This window comes from Osmerus mordax, chromosome 23 (genome assembly GCF_038355195.1).
Source record: "Osmerus mordax isolate fOsmMor3 chromosome 23, fOsmMor3.pri, whole genome shotgun sequence".
Classification (NCBI taxonomy): Eukaryota; Metazoa; Chordata; class Actinopteri; order Osmeriformes; family Osmeridae; genus Osmerus; species Osmerus mordax.
Window position 1 is genome coordinate 6441228 of NC_090072.1, and position 15128 is coordinate 6456355.

Below are 15128 nucleotides of genomic sequence, written 5' to 3' on the forward strand. Positions count from 1 at the left end.
AGTGATCTATTTGAGTTGTGTTAAGGAGGGGCAGATGCGCCCGATAGCTCATGGACAAGCTGTCCTCCGCATTATGAAATATCACATCCATTTACTCAATAAGGCAACAAAGGGCAAGCATTATCCGAGACACTCTGGCTGCGTGCTCTTTTCCCGCTTGATTAAGGGCAGTGTCACTCAGCTCCAACGTTATTCTGCGGAAGACGACAGTCCTCCGCCCTCAGCTTCCTCTTATTTCAGCGTAGTGCTAACCCCCTCACTCCCTAGCGCTGGGAAACGTCCCAGTCATGTTTTACATGGTCCTAGTGTAAACTGTCTCTGTCTCATCGCCGGTACGAGTGAGGATGGCCAGAGAAGGTGAGCTGGAGGAGATATTGCTGTTGCGTGATAAATTAGTCTGAGCTGGACTAGCTAGCTAGCTGCTGTGGTGTACTGTTAAAAGGTTAGCATAGCCACCAATATTCCCTATCTTCCTTACTGTCGCCTGTGAGAGGAGTTGGTTATGTTAGATGAACAGGTGGCGCTCTCCTAGACTATACACCCAAGGTCCTCGACCAGACATCTGAGTTGAGTTATCGAGCCCCTTAATGAAGTTTGCTTTCTGAAGGCCCACACGTAAGCCTTTTATGACTTTGGCTTTCTCCTCCTGTTGACACGCTGTCCTCTCCCGTCCAATCAGCAGAGAGGTGTGTGTCAGGTGGGACATGAGAATAGATGAGGAGAGAACTTATGTCTTTGAGGCCCAGGTGGCCGCTAACGCCGGCAGTTTCTTTAGAGGACATGTTCTGAGCATGCCTGTGAGGACCACCAATGAGAGCAGTTTAGTTTGAGCAGTGATGTCACCCAGCACAAGTCCCAATAGGTGTGTTCGACTTCATGCAGCGCCGGCGGCCAATGGCATTCACTGCTTCAAGTCGGCGGCTGCAAGAAGTCGAACACACCTATTACAACCTTTGAATTCACGTATGTTTGGAATCTACAATAAGATACAGTGAAGGGTCTTTTACCTCGGGCCGTCGCGTCTGACTGATGACAAAATAACGCGCAGCACTCTCTCCCCCCGCCATTATGCTTCACGGCCGACATCAAAGCTGCCTTGTACAGTAATCACCTGTGTTGGAGGGAGTGACGAACGGCTTCCGGCAGAGAGCTTGTCTTCTTGCCACGCAGTGGCAGAGCTGCTACTGCTACTGGAAGGGTGTAATGTCCAGTGCCTTCTTCGCACCAGTCTTGTTTCACGAAACAACGTTGTTTTTCTATTTGATGTTCTTTTAGTGTGTGTCTGCATGTTCAGTGCTGTGCCACAAATTGCGGACATGGAGGACATTGAAGGTGTTTATAAATAAAGCTCCAGCGGAGCTTCCCTGAAGGCTGGTGTCAGACCCTGACGACACCATGTTTGGCCTCACAGGGAAGGGGGATTAAGGGGACTGGATGGTTTGGGTCTTCATGTTCCCACAATAGTACTCTGTCTAGAAGAGGAGCTGAGTTTTTTTTTTTTGTAAAGCGATCCACTCAGCTGTGCGGGAAATGAGTGGAGAGGTGATGGGGTGTTAGATTCCACCCTGATAGAGTCCTGGCTCAATATCATATCCGCCCCGATTTTACATGATGTGCCAGTTACCGGGCGACCCTGCATGAATTAGTCATGGGGCACAGTAATTACACTGCTAGTGTAAGCTGCAGCTGGGACAGGATAACCTGTGTGCTTTACTGCAGAGTTTCCCTCACTGCAGGGGTTTATTTGTTTTTACTATGTGTTGATGTTCGTTGGAGAGGGAAATAATTAGGTTGCGGACATACCAGAATGTGCCATCTGCTAGTCCCATAGGATGCCTTCAATGAAATAATGCCGGATTGTGTCAATCATTTCATCATTATTGTTGTTTATCAACATAATTTGATTTTATTTACGTGTGGATACCGTGATGACCAGTAGTCCTGGCCCACCATCTTATGTCATACGCTCCTGTGTCGTGTTGTTCTGATGAAGCTCTCCTCAACTTACCTGGTGCTCTCTGCCTGCCTCCCTCCTCGACCCCCCTCCCTGAACATCTACACCGTGTCTCCCAGCATGCACCGCAGCCACCCGCTCGTTGCCAGGGTAACGCTGTGACCCTCCTGCTGTATGTCCTAGGTTCCACGCTCCCTCAGAACGGCCAGCAGCGTGGGGTCAGGGCACGGCTCATGAAACTCTTTCCCTGCGCCGCCACCAAAAAGCCAACGGACAGTCACCAAAGCAAGTGGCTCTCTCTCTCTCTTTTCCACAGCCTTTCGTTGAGAAAAGCCCAGCTGCTAATCTTGGATTATCTTTTTTTTTTCTTCTCTTATTTCTCAATAAGACAGTTTTATTCTCTTTCTCTCTCTCTATCTCTCCTCTGTGTGGGCCTTATTTGAGTGGCTTTGAAGAAAGCAAAGGATGCCATGTTCAATACCTGACATTTGAATGAAATGTATTTAAAGAAAACAGAATTTTAATTAAATAGCCTGCTACATGTACTGATACAAGCTCCCACTGTTGGCAAGACGCACTTGTTGTGTTTTTAAAAGAATAATCTGTTTAAGCTCTTTCGAAAAAGCTGTTTACTTTCGTGAAAGCTCAAAACTTTATGCAACTCTTCATGAAGTGAGTCTGGGATGATATCACAGCATTAGTGGATGTTTTCGATACTGTCTGCGGTGAGTAGTTAAGGTGAGTTGTCTGTCTGGTAAGTGTGCCGAACTCAGGAACTGCAGTGGTCTGTTTACCATCGCCCTGCATCCATCCTGACCCATAGGCCATTTCCACAACCCTGGGTCCCAGGATGTATGGCAGTACTGTTGGGTCAGTTGACTTGTGTTGTGCTGAGGGCCGGTGTAGTGTGTTCATGGTGGTGTGATGGAGATCTCAGGACAGGGGCTCTCACACTGTTCTTTGTGTGGCCCTGCCTGAGAGCCTGGGATCCCATCTGAATCTGAATCACCCTTTAAAGTTCAAATTGGCAAAATGCCCCACACACATTCTCTCTCCCCTATCTCTTTCTGTCTTTCTTTCTGTCCCTCTCTCACTTTCTTTCTTTCTCCCCTCTCCCTCTCGCACTCACTCACATTCTCCCTCTCTCCCCCCCCCCCCCTCTCTCTCTCTCTGTCTCTCTCTCACACACACACACAGCCCCAGCTTCTTATCAGCAGGTTAATCTGAGGATGAGAGATATGTCCCTTTGGCTGGGGGCCACATGAAGACTCCTCGCCAGACTAATGAGGCACGTCGAGACACTGCCATACTTCAGGTGTTACGAGCAAGTGTGTGTGTGTGTGTGTGCGCGCTTTCAGCTCAGTAGACACTGCCAGCAGTGGCAGGGCCGAAACGGCGGCAGCCATTGTTAAGGGCCCATTAAAGAGTTTCTCAGGGTTCAGTGCCCCCCCCCCCCCATCTCCTGCAGAACTCCTGCCGGGGGCTCTGAAACATGCTAATTACCTCTCCTCCCCTCTGCCCCTCCCTCCGAGGAACCCGTCATCTTTTCAGTTGAGGGTTGTAGCATTTCCTAATGAGGAGTTACTGTAGAGGTGCCGGTTTCAGAAGCTTTGGACTCCTGGTTGATCAGTTTGCTGTGGAAGCGGAACCCCTCCTCCGAGTTGAAATGAGTTTAATAGTTAAAGTCGACATGACTAAATGACTCTCTTAGGGTCCTGAGAGATGTCAACTAATGCCAGCTACTCTGTCAGGTCCAAGTGATGACAATATGATGTCAGACTGAATCCACTCAGTGTTGCCACACTCTTAGACACCTGTTTCTTCCCCCCCAGACAGCGTAGAGGATGAGGTGGAGCTGTCGGCCGTCCGCCATCGCCCCGAAGGCCTGGAGCAGATGGAGGCCCAGACTCGGTTCTCCCGCAAGGAGCTGCAGATCCTCTACCGAGGCTTCAAGAACGTAGGTGACCCTGACATGACATGCATGCTCACACATCAACAACATCAAAAAGGAAAATAAGAAAAAGAAAAAAAGGTATTCAATAGAATTGTTTACTTTGCATAATTTCAGTAGAAATACTCTACAGTACTCTTTTTGAATTTCAGTTTCTTTTTTGAATTTCAGTTGGTCTTGTTAGTGATTGATTCATGTTCCTTTAAATAATAATCCAGCAGTAAAGCGTCCACTTTAACAGTTTTACCACTGACAGTTTTGCTGAATTTACTGGCGTACTATTTAAAACTGTGAGGTAGCTCTTTTAAGTATATTCTAGTTTGGGCAAGCCACAATCAGGTCAGAGTTGTAAACGTGTCCTAGATGGGAACTGATGAGCAATCCAGGTCAGTTGGAGATCTCCTGCACGGCCCACATGACAGGAAAACACTCTCTCATCACCTCTGGTGCAAGCTGTAATGAGGTGACCCAGAAATTACTCAACCCAAATTATCTTGGAAAAGCAAAGTGAGGCACGGGTGGGAGGCGTGGCCTAGTCCCCCCCATGGACGCCCCTCCCTCCCCTTAGCCTCTACCAAAAGAGCCAGTAGAGGCCTGCCCATTGGCCCCTAAGCCCCAGGAGGCTGGTGTTTGGAGGCTAGGAGTGCTCTGATAATCAAGGAAGCTTTTAATTGACACGTTGCTGATTTATGAGTTTCTCCCAGTAAAACTTGTTTGTCTCAGGAGAGGGTCATACTGTCATTTCTAGACTCCACTACAGCAGAACCTGAAGTCGGCACCTTTTCAAGTTGAAATATAACACTTAATATACAGCCTTTAAAGAGCATTTGTCCGTAGACCTTTTCTACCCAGCCCCCTGGTTCAAACACCTGATCTATGCCTCATCCTGACCAGATGACAGGGCCAGAATAAATGCCAGCCTTTAAAGACCTGCCAGACCCATATAGTCTGGCACCCTCCCCATTATGAGCAATCTGCCCACACGTCCTTGAAGGGGCATGAGCTTGGCAGCGAATCAAGCGGCCCCAAGGTGAGCCGTCTGGGCCACGGCAGTTTCAACATCGACTTAACAAGTCGTTCTTTTATGACCTGGAGCAGTCAGGTGTGGGGGGGCTCTGTCTAGGATCAGTGGCGCCCAGGATGCCCAGAAGCCGCTCCTTCTCTGCATGTTTGTGTTCACCAGACAAGGGCTTCTTTGCTGCAGAAGTGACCTGGACCTATAGCTGCGTTGAGTCCAACACAGGTCAGCCAGCGTGTCTGCCTACCTGACTCTGTCCTTGCTCAAGATGAGGAGGACATGGCGTCTGCATATCCTGGTGCCTGATTGGTTCTGCTTGGTCTCTGGCATCGGCAGGTCCTTCAGATTGACATATTGACTGCTATTGGGTTATTAGCTTCATATTACCAGCACAAAGATGCCGCATTAAATCCCCGCCTGAACACAATTGTTAGCTTCATAACAGGGAATTTCACGCTGGGCTGATTTTTGCATTTCACACATTTAAATTACGATTCTGTTTTCATGGCTGAGGGGATTTCACAAGCTTATCTAATGAATCCAAAGTCACCTCATGCTCCTTTCAGTGACACCGGCATGACGATCAATAAAGAGAAATACGACTTCCACTCAAAATCATTTGCACGATTACACTCTATTTGAGGACTGTACATGGTGAATACAACCCAATTTCACCTATCGTGGTCAATCTTTTAGTTCTTCTCTCTTGAGTTTGCTTTCCTGTCCCAAACTCTGATTAGTTATTATTCACAGTGATAACGAAACAAAAAAGAATTCCCCTACAATGGAATGAATCTCTGAACGGATGGAACGTGCTTGGGAACTAGTTTATTTCTCAATTCTCAGTGCAAACTGGCTGTCTTCATGGATTTCGGATACACCGGGTGATTGGAAAAGAGGAGAAAGATAGATGTTTTTTTGGGGGGGATGTGATGGGATCGATTCACAGAATGAGTGCTTCAGCTTGGGCGTTCTACAGGTTCAGTTTACCTGTTGACTTCACTGAAAGTGACATTTGACAGCTTTAAGGGCAACTTGTGGTCCACTTGGAAAGGGATGTTGCTTGATACTTGACAACTACCTCTTGTTGAGATGTTTTTCTCTGTCGAGTCAAGGTCTGGTCAACACTTCTTGCATGCCTTTGGAAACATGGTTTCCATCAATAAATAATCACTATCAGGCTAGACAACAAACGTTCTTCTTAAATATTCACCAACTATGAACACGGAAATGAATGACGGATTGACACATTTTAAGACTTTGCCTTTGGCTCCATGCAAGAGCCATCGAGTGATCGTTGTGTGCCAGTAACAGCGTCCCTGTTGAAGACTGCAGTCTTCTGACTACCTAGCCTCACCATAACAGGGTAAAACCAGCACGGCGCTTCTAGTGTTAACCTGTAGTACACGTCATTCTCGATGTGTGGGGGTCGGTTATCAGGATGTTAGGAGACAAGTTTGGAATCCTTCCAGTCTTCATTACTCTTCCGATTAGTGTGTCCAATTAGTGTTGACAGCTGTAATCACCCAACAGTCCCTTGAGCTTTACATGGTGAGGATACCCTCCATTGGCCCCACTCTGTGCACGCGCACAAACAAGCACAAACACAATCACACACACTCATTCTGTGGCTCGGATACAATAGAGGTGACAAACAGAAGCGTTTTAACGGCCTGGCATCTCCTCCTAAAAGCATAATTATGTGAGGCTGCTTTGTGAGGTTGGGGGGGATGTTGACAAGAACACAAAACATACTTTTAATTAACAGTAGCTGTGAGCCACAACAAAGCCTTTAAAGTAATGCAGTCCGTGTCAAACCAAACCAAAAGTAACTTGTTTGAAGTTTTCTTTCAACTCAATTGGGAGTTCTTAGTCAACCAAGCCAACTAAACGCGTGTAAGCCTTTTTGCACATGATTGTTGTTTTTTTGGCCACAATTCTCAAACTACAAATAATCCACAATAGGGGGTCCACAAATATGTCCATGTTTATTTGTATAGTAATCATGCATCAACACCATTATTTAAATACATGTATTTGGTAAACACAGTCTTTACATGAGGTCCAAGGTCACCCAGCACTCTTCACACTATCCTTCCTCTTCCTCCCTCTCCCTCACTGCCTGGTTACAGAGGAATAGATTTAGTGGAATAGATTTAGTGGTATTTCACCACCGTCCACAAAGAAAACCTCAAAGACAAACACAGAGCCCTCTTGACCCAGCACCACACAGGAACCCTGCCTCACAGCCTCATCAAAGTCTGAACCACAAGAAGGAAGATGAAAAGAAGGACAGAGTGTCAGCCTCGGTAATGAAAAGCAGCATCGTGTCCCCAGGTACTCTGTGGATTTGACATGCTGGATAGACTGCTGTGGTTTTACTCCAGGGTCACCTGACAGGCTGGTGTGGTTTTACTCCAGGGTCACCTGACAGGCTGGTGTGGTTCTACTCCAGGGTCACCTGACAGGCTGGTGTGGTTCTACTCCAGGGTCACATGACAGGCTGGTGTGGTTCTACTCCAGTGTCACCTGACAGGCTGGTGTGGTTCTACTCCAGGGTCACATGACAGGCTAGTGTGGTTCTACTCCGGGGTCACATGACAGGCTGGTGTCACACCTTGGATCAACAACTGCTTTCACAGCTGCCTGGAGAGCACTCGTCTCTGACAAACTCTTCATGCGTGAGGGTCACTGACAAAACTGGACACACACACACACACACTTAATTGAGAACGGCAGGGCTTAATAAGGTTGTAGTATTGAAAGATCCTTCAGAAATCTAAACACAAATCCATTTGCCATAGAGTTTGTGATGGAAATATGATTTCCAACTGAGATAGAAAACGCTGCCTTGCTTTTTAAATGTGCATGGGCAAAGGGACTACCTTCCAGCTGTGTTTATGTGTTTGGCACTTACTCACAAACAGACGCACAGCTGTATGAGAACCTTGGTGTTGTGAACAGTGTCTATATTTGTATTGTTAGGATACCATAATACATATCATCCTTTCTTCTGTGTTTCAGCTGCACGTTTATATTTGCCAAAAGATAAGATTTGTAGACAATAACAGAATGGATAATGAATGGATTTAGAATACGTATTATCAAAAGTAGACTTTGAATAGATGTTGTTCGATTGGTTAGCTTTGAAACCAGGGACAACAATTCTGACACAACATATAACAATATAAACCACCTATACTATTATTGTAGCACACAGGTCTTGCACAAATACCCAACCATATACTAAAGAGACATATTTTTCTCTAGAAAAAGACTTGGTTAAAAGCCCTCTCTTTTCCTGTTCCCTTTGATAGATAATGGGTGATGCATTCTCTCTCTCCTGAGTCAGGCTTTGTAATCAAATCAAATCATCAAATGTGCCCGCTATGCACACAATAAGTCATGCTAGTTATGTTTCTATCTGCTAAAATCCTGCTGCCTGTTGATGGCCACATCATTTCCCCAAACATATTTCTGATGGGTTTCACGATGCATACAATTGTTATCCCTAGTTTCATTATGTACTGTGTGGATTACTGAGGGTTATCAGTCACTAAAAACTTTGGTACGATGTTTAGGTTGTTTGTTTTTTGTGTCCTTTTATTTACAGGTGTCTTGGAGTTAAAAAAAGAAAAAAAAAGTTAAACTTCTTTTTTCTTCTTTTTTTTACCAGCTGTGTTGCACAAATATGCTCTTCAAGGTTCTTAAGAGTATAGAATGTTGTTCAGAATGTTGTTCCAGCCTTTCACTAAAACATCTGAAGTCAAGTCGTGGGTGGTTGAATGAGAAGTCACACTAGCATGATGTAAGCACTGCTTCAGTGCAAGGTCAGGGACTAGCTGAGTGAACCTGCATCAGCACAAACTTTGTTGTCATCCTGTAGATTGAGTTTTGGAAACACTTGATGCAGTGTCATTCTTTGACCTTGCTTATCCTTGGTCTTAGTCAAACAAACAACCTTATGGTTAGATTCCTTTAGGTGTACATTATATTGATTTTCTAAAAGACACTCATTTGTACTTTCCGAAACTGTCAATGTCAACGGAATGTTTTCAACAGCACACTTCTCATGTCTCTGAAATTACCCAGCCTTGGCCCAAGATCAACTCCACATATTGAAGTTCCTTTTGGTTCAGAGAATATTGGCGTGGGTGAACCATCTTAGCCTGTAGTGAAAAATGCACTCCCCGAATTGAATAGACTGCCAGGGTGAATGCCGGCTGGCAGCAGGCAGATATTGAATTAGGTCTTCAGCAAGGATGTCTGTCCTGCGTGTCAAAATACCACAGCCTCTGCAGTTCAGGCGAAATCTCTTTGCTGTGCTTCTTTCAAAAGTATTCAGTGTGCGTTTTGTTTTGATTCCTAAAAGTAGGTCATATGTTTTGCAGTGCAATGTGGCTAGACAACCAAGAAGATTATTGGCACAGCCTGCATTTCATTGTTCCTTTTGTATGATTGCCGTGTCATTGTTCCTTTGTAACAAGGCAAAACTGAACGAGGCATATTTCAGTCTGTAAATACGGTCTAAATAAATGAAATAGAAGTCTTATGTTTGTAGCTGAGTAAACTGTGTGAATATGAATCTTTGTTAGGGGTAACACCAGGATGTCTCCTCTGTTGTCTTGTAGTGTGATATGACTCGACGGACTCCCTCACTGGCCTCCAGTCAAAAGCACCAAGAAATTAAACCTACTTAGAGACCTCTTTAATGATGCAGACGTCTCTAAATATCTCTCTCCTTCTGCAGGAATGTCCCAGCGGTGTGGTCAATGAAGACACCTTTAAGGACATCTATTCGCAGTTCTTTCCACAGGGAGGTACGTGAATATTGATCTCTTGGCTGTGCGTGCGTCTTTGTGAAGACTAGTGCACTGGATGAGAACTCAGTTTACACAACCCTATGATTTTTCGTTCCTCACAGCTCTATTCATAATGGATGCTGTACGACAGGGTGGAGCAGAGACCCGTATAGCCTTGACAGTGCTCACGTTAAGGCTTTTATGGTTGCTGAATTGATTCTTTTTCTTTCATGAAATAATTCCATTGGAAAAGAGGAGGATAGAGATTCAAAAACATGCATCTGAACCTGCTGTGGCACATGTTCAGGTCACTCTGAGTTCATTTCACTCCTGGGTTCTACAGAGCTCTGCTTCTCTAGTCTGAATACACATATTGTACTATACAGATGCTGCAGGGGGGTTCATGAGTGGTGTCACCTTAAGATACCCCCTGCTCCCGCTTCATAAGATTCATTATTTCTCACAGATTTTCCCAGCTCTCTAGTGGACTGGAGAACATCTTTCTACATTCAGCTTTAGAAAATGTCTGCTTTGTTTGGACTAGTCTGAGACAACACACTCCTGACCCTTCTGTAAATGTCAAGGCACTGTAATGTGAGAGTTGAGAAGGTAGATACAGTGTATAAGACCTGTGAAGAAACCTCTATGACTAAACACGTTCATGGAACTATTGTCGCCCTTCTGCTCATTCTCATTAACATACTGTAGTGAGTTATCAACCAAGCTCATTATAAATAAATATAATTGTTACCCCTTTTTTTATGATATTGAATCTCTCTCCTCTGTGTTGACTTGGTTGTAGTGACTCTCCAGCTGAAGGAGGCATTCCAAAGAGATAATTGGGTTTAATGTTTGCTGTCTTTTCTAGGGTTTTGCGTACTGTATATGGTGGATTGTTTTACACAGCAGATCATTCAGTGAAAAAACACTCATTTAAATGTACTTCCTCCTCCGCCAGTCTTTTGACATTACACACAAACACACTCCCCTTGTGTTTGAAAACAAAGATAAAATGTAAACAACACCCTTCTCTTTTATTCTCTGTTAACTCTCGGCTTCCAAACGTGAAAACGTGCTTCCATCACGTCGAACCAAGTCTCTGATACATTCTGATTGAAGAGCAGACTTCAGAAGCATGTGTCGGTTGTGTTGTCTGTGTAAATGGAGGTCGTGACACTGAGAGGAATGACTGTGTCTGTCTGGATTCCTCATTTATTTTATTTCCCCTCCCCAGATGCCTCGACGTACGCACATTTCCTCTTCAACGCGTTCGACACGGACCACAACGGATCTGTGAGTTTCGAGGTAAGTGACACTTGTCAGGATGAATCGTCTTGGACATGCAATTTCCTCGCGACGCACATTTGCATTTTATGTTTCTGTAAAGAGTTTCGGTTCCAAGGAGCAGTCCTCGAAGGACTGAAACGGTTGCAGCGCTGAAGCACATACTGTAGCAGTCACCTCCAGCACCAGTCCAGCACACACATGAGCAGTTAGGATATGACAGGGCTTAAGGTCAGGGGGGCCTCTGTTTCAGAAGCAGGCTTGATGTGTGACGGAGGGCATGGCTCCATCTGTGATGGAACGAGGACATCTGAACAAGGATGCTACATTACACCAGGTTCTTGGAAAGCCCAGAAGACAGCCTAACCCCAATTTTTGTTTTTTGTTATATCGATTCTAGAGGACCTTCCATCAGAAGTGAATAAAACTGACAATTTTGTTTAAGTCCAGTTACAGTCTTCTGTACCCTGGGACACAGTTTCACATCCTCAAAAATCCACAGGGATGGGACAAGTTATGATATTTGGAAGATTGATCGTTAATTACATTACTTGAAAGCATGATCCTTGGCAGGAGTTTCGGGGGAACATTACGTCACGTTGCTGAATGCGTGTCATATTTATGGATTGGGAGCAGAGGCCTCGTCTAAATCTGTTTGTCACTGCAGGACTTTGTGATGGGCCTCTCTATCCTGCTCCGAGGCACTGTCCAGGAAAAACTCAACTGGGCGTTTAATCTTTACGACATCAATAAGGATGGATACATTACGAAAGAGGTAATGAAATTAAATCATACCGTGTCTTTTTTAGTATTAAAATGTGTCTGTAATATGATGGAGGGTTGTAGAAATCGGATCATGTTAAAGGTTCTCTGGAGTTAGTTTAAATAAAGATGAGAAACCATCCTTCCTAAGTGTCCTCAACTCTCCACCCTGTGCTCTCTCTCTCCTTCAGGAGATGTTGGACATCATGAAGGCCATCTATGATATGATGGGGAAGTGCACATACCCCATCTTGAAGGATGAGGCGCCACGGCAACATGTGGAGATATTCTTTCAGGTCAGCTTCATCTTGTGAGTTAGGAAGCTCAATTGCACAAACGGTACACTGTTTAACTCTATTTTTGTGGTTGCTCCCCCCCACTTCTCCAACAACAGAAGATGGATAAGAACAAGGATGGGGTCGTTACCATAGACGAGTTTATAGACTGCTGCCAAAATGTAAGTGTTGCCCCCTAACAGTTCCCTCATGAAAAACTATTTATGTCAACGTTTACATAAGGGGCTCATTTTGGTGTTTGGTGTTATCATTTTGGCTAAGGTATGTGGCATTTTCTAAGTGTGTTCTAAGAAGTAATTTATCTGCTTGTCCACAGGATGAGAACATCATGAGATCCATGCAGCTCTTTGAGAACGTCATTTAACTCATAGACAACCTGGAGAGCTTTGGATAAGACCTTCAACTACAGACCTATAACATCATACACTGTGGGATGGTGCGCTATGCAGACTAATAACCTTGACCATACGAGGGTGGACTGTACATTACTATTGTCCACATGTATGTAACATCCTGGAATCGCTGTCACCTGTAGTAGGAGATAAACAAACCAAACATAATTTTGCTCAAACACAATTGATCCTTGACATTTGTAAATAGTACAGTTATGATTGATTAGATCTACAATTGTTCCATTTGACACGGTCTTAATCAAACCCATTTGCTAAAGAAGCATTTTAACACCATGGCTGTAGTTCATTCCCCATTTACAGTGAAAAGTCCTAGAGCCTTTATTGGCATCTGCCTCAGCCTTCGAACAAACGCTAAATTGTGCTTGGAAGGGTGAGTGCTGTGTGTGGGTTCTGTCACTAGCGAGTCACACGTTTGGTGGTGAAGGTTTCAACTGGGCTCACATCCACATGAACTGGCTGAACACAGCTGGTTTCTATCCCCTGCGCTGTAACCATGACCCAGCTCTCTTCCTCTCAGTGGGAAGAGACACTGTGATCTGTGAGCTCCCATTTAAGGGACAGCAGTGTCACCTCAGTATGTGAAATACTGTACGGTCTACCAACAGGGACGTGGTATTTGGGTTAATCTGGGTTTCAGACGCTCCGCACTACATACTGCTAAGCGTTCCAGAATGTTCCTACAAACACAAGGTCTGTCCGTTGCTCTCTGAGGAAAACCTATACAACATAGATTTGCATTGTACCCTTTTTAAACATGTATATACTATAGATAAGAGATCTATGAGGACATTTTCAACTCTGTTTATGTTACCTTGCCAACTAGAGTAAGACGATGCATTCTGGGATTTTGATGTCTGGTTGGGTGTTGAGAAACATCAGAAGCACACAGGTATCTGTACTACTAATAAGGTGTCTTTGTCACAACATAATGCTGCTTTTAGTGTATTTCATTAAAATCTTATGTGTATGTTCCCTGTAAAGAGATCCTGTATTCTATCCGTGGATATGTTTCCGTTCATGTTTTGAAGCACTATTTTGCCGTTTACACTGGTATGAAAGTATATGTTTGATTGATTTATATGATATGGCAGTCATTGTACAAAGATATTCGAGTGTACAGTATTATGGCTATTATCTCTCCTGGGTGAACTATGGTCTTCCGATCACTGTCCTTGAAGGAGGTCACGAGGTGTAGTTCTTAGCTAAATGTACCTGCTCTGTCACTGGGTTTTCAGTTCACACGTGTTCTCCTCTGGTTTTTGGGCTTGTGTCCAATTTACTGATTGGCTCCTGCTGTCTAATTTGCAATCTGATTGGCCCTCAATGTGAGCAGGCACACTGCATGCAGTCCCTCCCTCCCAATCTAACCATGGATGAGTGTGTGGGAGGGATGCCTTCGTTCCTAGCGCTGCAGCCCCCCTCACCCCCTCGACTCGACTGGTAAGAGCTGAGGCAGAAGGTAGTTTGGCTTGGCCCCTCATCTTCTCTACCCTGATTGGGTGAGATTGGCACAGTTTAATTATCTGTGGAAATGTGTATCCCTTTATTCAATTAGGCCAATTATTTCACCATGTGAGACTAGGGGTGGGGGTGAGAACATTCATTTAAAGCCTCGTCTTTTCTTTCTATCATCCAAATGTCTTGTCATTGTTTAGATAGACCTTTGATAGCATGATGTGCATGACGCTATTTTTACCGATTCTTTGATCTTGCACTCACACTGCAGATTGGCATTTCTTAAAGCCTGGGATGTTCTGTTTGTGTTGTTTTCCTGCTGGACTGTACCCATCAATACCTTTACTATTGGCACTGTGACTTGCATATGCACAGGACATGCAACATTATTTATTTTGTGGATTCTTAATATAATGTCCAGGAGAAACTTGAAAACCGCAGAACCAATGTGTGACTTTGTCAAATGAAAAATGTGACAATGGCGCCACCTAGTGAATTTAAATTATCATCCAAAAACAGAAAAAGGGAAATTGAAATGTTTTTTTCTTTTCTTCTTCTTATGGATAGAGCCTAAGGATAACTTTTAACACCATGTAGATCATTTAAGAGAAACGTGCATAAGTAGAAATGCAAGATATGTGTACATGTCAATTCAAAACAAAAACTATGTGATTGTGAAATTTTATTCCATTATTTTTCTTCTACCAATCATTTGATGGAGTTTAGCCACCACTTACATGATAATATAAATGTTGACGAGATCAAATCTCAGTCACTTCTCAGCACATTGGACTCTACTGTGGAGTGATCTACGGAGAGTGTTGATGGGAACATGAAGTGTGTAAGTTCTGGGTGGTGCTGCTCGTGGTATAGTAGCTCTGGGCTTCTACACACTAGAAACAGCCAGGCCCCTCCAGGTAGCACCAGGTTAGAGAGCTCACAGGGCATTTGAAATGTATAGTCATGATGTCTTAGTGTAATTTAGGTGAGTGCATTTTATAAACAGGGACACAATAAACCGCTCCGAATGTTCTCGTCTGTGTGTTGAATGGTTTGTGTTTATCGTTGCAGATGTGTGCATCAGAAGATGATCCCCCAGAGGTGTTAAACTTCTTCTGGCCTTGTAGTCAGCCCCCACCTCCACCAGGTTCTTAGGGAGAGCAGTCAGACAGATGTAATCAATGGAGGTAACC

At 44.4% G+C, this 15128-nt stretch overlaps 1 protein-coding gene across 3 annotated transcripts in view; it reads left to right on the forward strand.

Annotated features, from left to right (window-relative positions):
• The window catches only part of kcnip4a (potassium voltage-gated channel interacting protein 4a), a 93672-nt gene extending 79908 nt beyond the window's left edge, over positions 1 to 13764 (forward strand). For all 3 annotated transcript variants that reach the window (XM_067261265.1, XM_067261267.1, XM_067261266.1), the window contains 7 exons: positions 3787 to 3911; positions 9674 to 9743; positions 10960 to 11030; positions 11677 to 11784; positions 11963 to 12067; positions 12166 to 12228; positions 12384 to 13764. In XM_067261265.1, the coding sequence (XP_067117366.1) occupies positions 3787 to 3911; positions 9674 to 9743; positions 10960 to 11030; positions 11677 to 11784; positions 11963 to 12067; positions 12166 to 12228; positions 12384 to 12431 (590 nt within the window). In that variant the 3' untranslated portion in view covers positions 12432 to 13764. The remainder of the gene's footprint in view (positions 1 to 3786; positions 3912 to 9673; positions 9744 to 10959; positions 11031 to 11676; positions 11785 to 11962; positions 12068 to 12165; positions 12229 to 12383) is intronic.
• The last annotated feature ends 1364 nt before the right edge of the window (positions 13765 to 15128 follow it).